A 9,895-nucleotide genomic window follows, 5' to 3' on the forward strand; every position below is an offset into this window, starting at 1 on the left:
GCACAAGGAAGGGTGGTGTAAGGTTTTTGGGTTTTTTCGTTTGTTTTTTTGGGGGTGGTGTAAGATTTTTGGAGGCCTGCTTGGTGCTTCCGCTTAAGGCACAATGGCGAAGGCGGGAAAATGAAAATCAGGGTGTATCGATCTCCTGCTTGAATCTGACCATTGTTTTCCAGTTTTTTTCTCATGACCAAATACCAGGAATGGCTTTTCACACATTATTTTGATCTGTCAGAAACCCTAACAATTCCTTGAGTGGTGAAAAATACACTCAACACACTTGACAGGAAAGATTGGTGATTGGAGTCGACCCAGAGGCACATTAGCAGGGTCTGGTGATGTACGCCTTCAAACTCTGCTGGGTCAACCCCTGCGGAAGAATATACTCATCAAGTGGTAGGAGTCGGAGTCAGCTTGCTGGCGGTCGGTTTTCAGAGATCTTGGCGATCACTGACAGACCACTGAGCATGCTCAGGCTTTTTGCAGCATGGCTTTAGTCATGAGCACTTCAGATGGGGTCATTTGGCCCTCCCTGCCCCTGAGACTCCATGAATGATTCCCCCAGGCGTACTCACTTGGATGAATATAGAGTAAAACAGGGATTCTATGTTCTTGGGACTCATGACTTCTTTTGAAAGTCTGATAAAAGCCAAGAACAGGATTCTTTAAAAAACATGCACGATGACAATTTTTAAAACAGATTTTCAGAAATCTCACGTAGGAACCAAGTCTGTCCATGTGAAATAAACTCCCAAGTTCAAGTCTCTTTGTCAGCATTGAGGTAACGTTGACGCATTGGCAGTGAACAAGGATGTTGTGTGTGGGTATGGGGCTTTATGTGTTTCTCTTCCGTAATAATTTCCCCTGGAACGTCTTTGAGGTGGGCAAACCATCTGAGCTCTGCTTCTGTTATTGGGTGGTGTTGACTCCAGGGTGTTGGGTTTCTGTCCTTGGGTTACTAAGCAAGTTAGAGTTTGAAACAAGAGGAAATGCCTTTCTAGAAGAGGTGACCACGTGCTCCCCTAATCACTAATGTTCTCTGGCAGCCCATTCCTAACTGGAAGTGACTGGGAAGGAGCCCGAGACTGGATCATTAGAATAACATCCTGTGCCTCTGTCAACCTTCATTGCGTCTGTTTAGTGCCCTGGTTCCTGTGAAATTTTCCAAAAATGTAAAAATGATTGTGGGTGAAGAGAGGTCTGTGTAGAAAATGGATGGAGTACATTCTTTTCCCTCAAACTTATATTTTATAGGAGGATGTATCGGGTGCTTTAGTAGGAGTTTCATGGCTGCGAGCGTTCCAGGCAGCTTACAACATTGGTGAGAATGATGCCATGGAAAAGGAGATCCTGATCCCTGTCCACATTCTGGACTAGGGCTTTGCACATTTAGAGAGGCACAATCAAATAATGCCCTTCCTTTGACCCTTGGCCTTCTGCTGAGCTCTATAACAAAGCTGTCTTCACTTGTCCTCTTTCGTCTCAAGCCCACTGCCCGTCTGTCCTAACAGACTGCTCTTACTAGATTCTCCACTGACGTCTTTGTTACCAAAACCCGTGATGACTTCCCACTCTTTCTAGGCCTTTCTGCAGCAACAAATACTGCTGACAGTTTCCTTCAACTTAAAATATTTTCTTGAGCTCTTCTCTGGATCCTACTTTGACATTTCAAGTAATTTTTCTGAATCTCCTTCTGCTCTTCCTCAACCTTGGCCTTGTCATTTGTTTCCCAATGGTCTTCAACCAGAATCTCTGTACTTGACTTTCCTTCGGGACACGAACACCACAATCCAAATGCATGGTGATCATAAGAACACACAATTGGAGGAAGCTGCTGTCAGAACTTTCTCAAAGGCAAGGACTATAACTCATTCAAGTCTGAGTTCCCAAAGCCAGTAAACCAAATACTTAATAAGCATTCATAAATTATGGAATGGATAAATGAAAGCAAGGGTATCTAAGTAAAATAGAATTGTACTGAACAGGAAAATATGTGATAATTATAATTGAGCATGTTATGGCTACAGTAGTGATTATATTGATGTAAAAATAAACATCATAATTGAGTAACAAGTATAAAACAGGTATGCAAAAATACATTTTTAGTGTTTTGTCTCACTCTATTTGAGGGAGATCAATCAGAGGCATAGTAGATCATTTGGTGCACATGAGAAACTAAATTTGCCGGGGTCACAGGACTCCCTTAACTCCAAGTGGTAGGGTGTTAGGGGAAGTAGGGAAATGAAGGAGTATTACCATAGGTGGTGCATTTCAGAAAATCCTCAAGGGGCATCCAACAGTCGTCGCTCTTAGATGGTGAGAGTATGTCAATCAAACCCTCTGGACTCGGTGTGACTCTCTGAAAGGTTCTAGCACCAAAGGGAGCCTTTGTGAAGGATATATGGTCCCAGACCAGGACCTGTTCATCAGTGTACCTTATTCTGGTGCGTTATACATTGCTACGATGCTGGAAGCTACTCCACCGATATTTAGAATCCCAGTAGGATCACCCCAGGTGGACAGACTTCAGCAGAGCTTCCAGACGAAAATAAGCCAAGAAGAAGGGTTTGCTGATCTTCTTCTAATGAAAACCCTCTGGATCACAACAAAAGGTTGTCCGCCATCCAGCTAGACAATGATGCCCCTGGGTTGGAAGGCACTCAAAATAGACAGTGGCCCCAACAAGGCACTTGAGCACACCAGCAATGGTGACGATGGCACAGGACCGGGCAATGTTTTGTTCTAGTGTATGGAGGGTTGCCAGGAGTTAGCGCCAACTCGAGAGCAGCCAACAACAACATGTCCCTCTGAGTAGACAAGAGCACTGGCCCAAGCCCCTCACCTTTCTACCTCCACAGACCCAGACATCTTGCACGAAGAGCAACTAGGGAAGGAAGACCATGAACCTAGCTCTTGCACTAACCCATCACATCAATCTGCTACCAATTCCTATTGAATTTTCTTTCTTACAAAGTATCTTGCCATTCTCCAAATTTCTACTTCAGTGTCACGGCACAAGTTCTTCCTGGTACCATGCCAATCATCCTTCACTTGGTCTCTTTTGCTCCAGAATCTTCAATTTCCAACCCTATATTTACAATGCAGTCAGTGTGCTATTTCTAATATAAAAATATGGCCAGGTTGCCCTAACACTTAAAATCCCTCAGCTGTGTCTCCTCTTGAATGACACATACAAACCCTTTAAGACGGGGCCTCTTTCTTTTTATCTAGGCTCAAGTCTGCCCATCCCCTTCAATCCATTTTATTTGGGTTTGGATGCCTTGGTGGTTATGTTAGGTGCGAGGTCAGGGTGGATATCTTTGACAGGGTGATATTTAAACTGAGAAAAATGACTAGAAGCCAGACCGATGAGAGTTGGGACACAGAAAGAAAGTTAATGCAAAGGTTTTACATAGAAGCAAGATGTGCAGTGCTCAAAAAATAACAAGTCACCAGTGTGGCTAGAAGAGAATGAGCAATGGGAAGAAGGGTATGAGATGGGACTGGAGAGTAAAGCAGGGGACAGAGCGCTCCAAGTTTTGAAAGCCAGAACTTTTTTCTAAGTGTAATGAGAAATCAGGGAAGGATTTTAAGAGGGGTAGTGATGTTGCAGATCATAAGCGTTCACTGAGGAGCCCTAGTGGCGTTACCAATTGTGCTGCTAACCACAAGGTTGGCAGTTCAAACACATCAGTTGGCCCATGGAAGAAAGATGAGGTTTTCTGCTACCCTGAAGAATTTTTTTCCTTCCTCACATCCCTTTTACTTATTTATTTATTTTTAATGTTTAGTTTTATTGGCATTACATTTAGCAGCTCGATGATGTTGAGAAGATCATCACCATGATTGATCTCAGAACATGCTGTTCTCCTGCTCACTGTTATCTCTTCATTCCTGCTCTGCTCCCCAGCCGGGCCCCTAGGCAAGCAGCACTCCAGTGACTGTCTCTATGGATTTACCTGTTCTCGATTTAATACACAGAGAAGCATACAAGACACAAACAGGGAGCAAACCAACAACAACAACAAAGCAAACAGGAAAGCCTCGATGGAAAAGAAAGTAGAAAATATTAACTGAAACAACTTTAAAATGAGTCAAAAGGGAGATCAAAGGATAAGGTATTACATTTTAGCCTAACTGCATCTGCCCTCCTCGATTGTTCAGCATTCTCTGTCCAATAGCAAGGCTATTCACATCCTTGGAGGCTTAGCCTATGTGTGCACCTTGCAAATGGATTTGGGGCTTCTGCTGTCATCCACAGCCTTCTGCAAACCAAGTATTAACAATTCAAGATCTGATATCACCCCCTCCTTCTGATTTGGATTTTATTATTTATAATCCTTGGATCACACAGGCTGGCCTACTTTATCCCAGTGGACTTAGTTGATGTGTCACTTAGATGACTGCTCGAAATGCTGTTTTTTTCTGATAGCTGAGCACTGTCTCATTTCTTCTCCACACTTTGCTATAGCACCCATATCTTCAATGATCTCTTCATAAAGGTGAGTATCAAGTCGTAAGAACTGCTTGTTCTTAGGTTGGGTCTAAAATTAAGTGCAAGCCCCAAACCCACTTATATATCTTTGGTTTAGGCGTGTCTCCGGTTCACTTTAGAGACATCATTATTTTATGATCGAGAACATTATACATCACCCCTTGGGGATTATGGTAATATGATTGAAAGTGTCATTAATTTCACCAATGATGCAGAATTTAAAACACTATTGAGAAGAGTAAGTTATATAATAGAGGCCAACTTCAGACAGCAATCCATGGATTGTTGACCTGTTCAGTTAAACTTTTAAGTGACTAGACACCAGTTACACAAATAATGAGGGGTGGTGATAGGACAAAACTTTCAATAACACTCATTAACAAAGGGCAAATCATGTCTACCAGACTAATGCATATCACAAGAAAGCAAGAAGGGCATTAAAATAGCAGATATACAGTAGTCCCAGACATCATTCATGGGCATCCTCAAAGCAAGTCCAAACCAATTGATAGCCTTGAGAAGCAATCACCTGCTTTTTCTCACAGTAGGGCAACTCAGCCTTAAGCACAAGGGAGTATGCTAGGTCCATAAATCTGCTCCAGGTGAATTTGAGGTAAATCCCTGTTCACTCAGTGGGGTTTTCACATCTAATCCTTCTGGCATGGCCCATGAAGGGTGTCCTGTGCCTCTCAAGAACAGATTCGATAAAGTCTCTGTAGTCTATAGAACATAGCCTGGATCATCAAGGCTGGATAGAAATTAGATCAAACGCCTCAGAAACCCCAGAGGCAGTTCGCCTCTGTCCTCTAGGACCGCTATGAGTTGGAATCAACTCGATGGCAGTGACAGAGTTTAGCTGAGTTAAATGATTATTGAAAATGTAAGTTGGAACTAGTTTCTTTGGTTTGGAAATTCTGGTCATTAGAAGAAACTCACGGTGGGATTTTAAATAGAAAAGTAACAGGAACAGACGCTATTGCCGTTCTCCCCAAATCACCCCAAGCTAGCTGCCATTGACTCTGGCTCATGGTAACTCCATGTGGACAGAGCAGAACCTCCTTCCACAGTGTTTTCAAAGCTTGGACCTTCTGGAAGCAGACAGCCAAGCTTTCCTTTTGAGGTTCCCCTGCGTGGATGTGAACTCTTTCCTGCTTTTGATGAGTAGTCAAATGTTTAGCCATTTGTGCCACCCAGGAACTCCACAGTAAGTCCCACTGAAGAAAGAATACCGATTAAAGCATCACTGGGAGTTAGAATCGACTCAATGGCAGTGGTTATTTTTAGTTTGACTTGGGTGTGGTCAATGAAAATGCTAAGTGGGGAGATGGCTATGAGAGGCATTAAGGGGGCAAAACTGTGCAACTTGGTGACCAAACCCATATTTTACCAGGTATGACTACCAGTATAATATTATTTCTTTTAATTTTGTGGGGAGAGGGATGGTGGTGTGGCACAGACATTATAGCTTTGGTTTAAAGTTAGGGAAATGAAATCCAATGAGAAAAGAGATTGCTTAATAGCAAATGAGAGACAAAGTCAGGAATGATCCCAGTACATTAAAGCATAGACTATGGATACATATATTCAACTAAGATCACTGATCATCATTACTTACATCAAGATCTAAATATTAAAAATAAAGTTGCATGCCAATTTTCAAAATATATTTTGTTGGAATTTAGCCAAGCTATTTCCCTAGAAATACAAAGGGTTACCTATCTGACTTTACAAAATGTCTGTTCTGCTTTTCACACAGAAGATCTAGTGACCCAGAAGACAATATAATAACTGCCATTTATGAAACCACTGTGTACCTGCTCTCTAGCTTTACGCCCGGAGTCTTTGTTAGTGCTACCTGTTCTGTTGTGATCCATTTTTTTTGTTGTTTTGAGATTTTGTTAATAATCTTCCACCTACACAAGTCTGAGGCTGAATATTTTAAGAACTTGGGGCTGCCTCAAGAGAGTCTGAACCATTTAGTTGTGATTTGAAAAATAAGTAATGGTGAGAAAAGTAAGAACTGAGAGTCACATTTATTATACAAGTTGAAGAAAATCCACGGCTGCCCCTTTAACCCCTAAAACCTTGATTAACATCAGCATAATTGAGGCTTACAAACAAGAACTCACCCCCCCCCACACAAGTCTTTTTGATTGAAAACACCTCCCCAGATAACCCTTCACCTTGTTTCCTGAGATGCTTGGGGTTAATTGAAGCCACCCTCTGCACTTGAAACAGAATTCATACAGTGTTTGAGGTTCCTGAATCTCAAGAGCCAAATGTGCTCTGGGGAAAAGGAAGAGTTCTTATCTTTGTAATATTAAAAACATTCCAGGACTAGAGTCCTTAGTCTGCCTTAATCCAGTCCCAGCCCACGTTCAGGATGCCAAACAAGGAGCACCTAAACATTAAGCCTAGTGAGCTATGTGGTAGAACCTTAATCCAGAATGTACACAGAAGCCCCTGTGGCTGTGTAGAAAGGCTGGGGCTCTTGCCGACGCTGGCATTTTTATCATAGAAAATGGAATTGTAACTCTCATCAGACTCTCCAAGGACTCCATGATCCAACAGGTTTACATATCTCTGAGAGGAGGACCCCAAGGGCAGGCTCAAAGGAAGAGAGTAATAATTGCTTGTTCATTTAAGTTGGGCAATTCAGGAAAAGTATGGCATATAAAAGATAAGACCAAATGAATCCACATTCTTATGTCATTGCGGTTCAAATTTAGGACAAGTTTGGACTGTTTCCTCTTTTCTTCATCATCCTCATCCCTTTTCTCCCCAGCACCAAACTTAAAAAAAAACCACCCCAAAACCCCTTACTGCCATTCAGTCAATTCCAATTCATAGAGACCCCATTTCAAGCATTTGCAAAGTATGTAAGAGTAAAGCAAGGAAGAGGGGTAATCAGGCATGAGTACTGCTTTCTGCTGCTGGGATCTCACAGAAGGTAGCAGAGGACAGCCAGGCCCCTCACTGCAGGGTTTTTGACCCTGTGACAGTGTGAGATCCCCCCCCCACCCCCCAGAAAGTTGGGAAGTAAAATTAACTCTTTGCCATCAAGTCAGTTCGACTTTATGGGACATGTAGAACAAACAGTCCTTTTGGTTTCTGAGGCTGTCAATCATTAAAGGAGTAGAAAGCCTCACTTTTTGCCTAAAGAAAGAGAGCTGGTGGTTTCACACTGCTGACCTTTGGGTTGATTAGCAACCCAATTCATAACTCACTGTGCCACCAGGACTCCTTGGGAGTAAAACTAGGAGTGACAAAATTATGTGTGTCTGATTTGGAGCATCACGATTACCATAGGCAAGAATGTCAAGTCTTTTATGGGTTTTCCCTGGGTCTTCCAGCTCACTTTCGAATGCCCAACAGATAAACATTTTCTCTTTCTCATAAGAATAATAGCTAATATTTTTTATCACTTACTACATGCCAGGCTCAGCCAAGATCTAAAATCTTTTCAGTGCAATCTAATTTCACCTTCACAATGACACGCTGGAATAGAAGACTGTTATTGTGGCCACATTAAAGATGAGGCGACTGAGTCGCAAACAGGATTGAGACCTATCGCAGAAATGGAATCTCCTGTATACACCAGATCAGTCCCAGCAGCCTCCCCTGTGTCTCAAAGAAAGAAGTAGGAGGGCTGAGCATCAACCCCAGGTTTGTCGTACGGCATCTAATCCATACCAGGACCATAGCAGTCCTAGAGAAGGAGGGTGTCGATTTAGTGGAAGACAGAAATCCAGATCCCACAGCTCCAAGCCTAACAGTGCAGCCTTAGGTAAACCCCCTAGTCTATGTAAGGCACATCTTCATTTATAAAATGAAAATGACTGCCTTAGCCTTACAAGGCTAAGAGGAAGGTCAGAAGCGACAGCAGCTTTTGAAGTGCTTGCCAACTCCAAAAGGCGACTCAACATAAAGCTCCACCACTCTTGCTATTCCTTGCTTTCTTACCTCTAGCATCTTATTTCTGCTGATAGCCTCTTTAGACCCACTTCAAGTCATCCACTTCCCGTATGAAAGAGAAATTGACTTACCATGTCTTTTCGGGGACTCAGCTGGCTTTCTGCCTTCTGCCTGGTGCAGACTTCTTACAGTCTCACTGCCTGCCCTCAGTGTCAGGCTCTTTATAAAAGCAACTTCCTATTCACTTTCCAGAAATTCACCACAGCCCTTCCCATGAGGTTAGAACACTGATACAGCAGGAGCAATGTTGGCAGGACAAAAAAACGCAGTCACTGAGGAGCCAGAGGTCCACTACTTGAATAGGAGATGGTTTGGCAACGGGGCAAATGTGAATCACTCCTGGACATCCCGGGATGAGCAACATCAGAGCAGTGCCTACACCTTAGAGGTCAGGTTTCCTTCTATTATGATCTGAACCGTGATTTAAGAGCATGCATTTGGAAAATACACCTTGCATTAATCATAAAGGCCTAGTGTAAATTTTCCAGTTATTGGGAAATCTCAGTGGATGTTTCTGATTCCCACTGTCTTCAGAGGGGAAAGGAACAAAAATAGTAACCCAAAATAACTGGGTAGGAAAGGAAAGTCCCTTTGGATTTTCTGGCACCCACTGATGATGAATGGAAAGAGCTGGGGTATGGAAAATACAACAGGCACAAATCATTGGAAATGAATTTACACTTCTTCAATCAGAAAAGATTTAAAAATGGAAGGGTGCAGGGGGATACGTGGTGTTACATTGAGAGGATTACAATGAAGGATATGGAACAAAATATGCATGAATTATTGAATATAAAACTGATGAACCATCACCCAATTTGCAATCAAAAGTTACAGAAATGCATGAACTGGAAGGGGTCCTATTTTTCTTCCTGTGGAGTTTCTGGGGTGAAGAGGTTCTGCTAGCTGTGGTAAATGAAGGCTTTGGCTTGCGGTTATACTGCATGAGACCCATCCTGGTGCCACCTCAGGCTAGCCATTAGGCAAACCCCTTAAGCACGGCTGCTAACTACAAGATCAGCAGTTCGAAGCCACCAGTCTCTCTGAAGGAGAAAGATGAGGCTTTTGAAGCCCGTGGAAAGGCACAGACTCAGTAAGCCACAGAGCTGTTTTACTCTGTCCCAAAGGGTTACTAGGAACTGACATCCGTTCAATGGCAGTGAGTTTGGTTTTTTGGTTGTTTAGGGGGGCTTTGAGTCGCAGTCAACTCAATGGCAGTGAGTTTTTGGTTTTCTCTGTGCTGTCAACTGTGAACTAGCATGATAGTGACAGAACTTAATCTTATGAGGCTCTTGTAGGGTTGAGTTCATATGTGTAAAGTGCTGGAAATGGTATCAGACACACGACTGGCACTCAGCGGGGTTAGCTGTTATCACTGCTTTTTAGATTTGTTTTCACACAACCAAACCAAGTATCAAGTACAGTGAA

General features: G+C 42.8%; 1 protein-coding gene and 1 pseudogene across 1 annotated transcript in view; one reads left to right on the forward strand and one right to left on the reverse strand.

Annotated features, from left to right (window-relative positions):
- The window catches only part of LOC101648367 (selectin P), a 44,970-nt gene extending 36,347 nt beyond the window's left edge, over positions 1-8,623 (reverse strand). Inside the window, exon 1 of the mRNA XM_045297961.1 lies at positions 8,539-8,623. Coding sequence (XP_045153896.1) covers positions 8,539-8,541 — 3 coding nt within the window. The 5' untranslated portion in view covers positions 8,542-8,623. The remainder of the gene's footprint in view (positions 1-8,538) is intronic.
- Positions 1-9,895, forward strand: part of LOC101648055 — a 74,778-nt pseudogene that overhangs the window by 3,764 nt on the left and 61,119 nt on the right.

This window comes from Echinops telfairi, unplaced genomic scaffold, assembly GCF_000313985.2.
Source record: "Echinops telfairi isolate 266 unplaced genomic scaffold, ASM31398v2 ScPeMD7_7424;HRSCAF=8462, whole genome shotgun sequence".
NCBI classification, from domain to species: domain Eukaryota; kingdom Metazoa; phylum Chordata; class Mammalia; order Afrosoricida; family Tenrecidae; genus Echinops; species Echinops telfairi.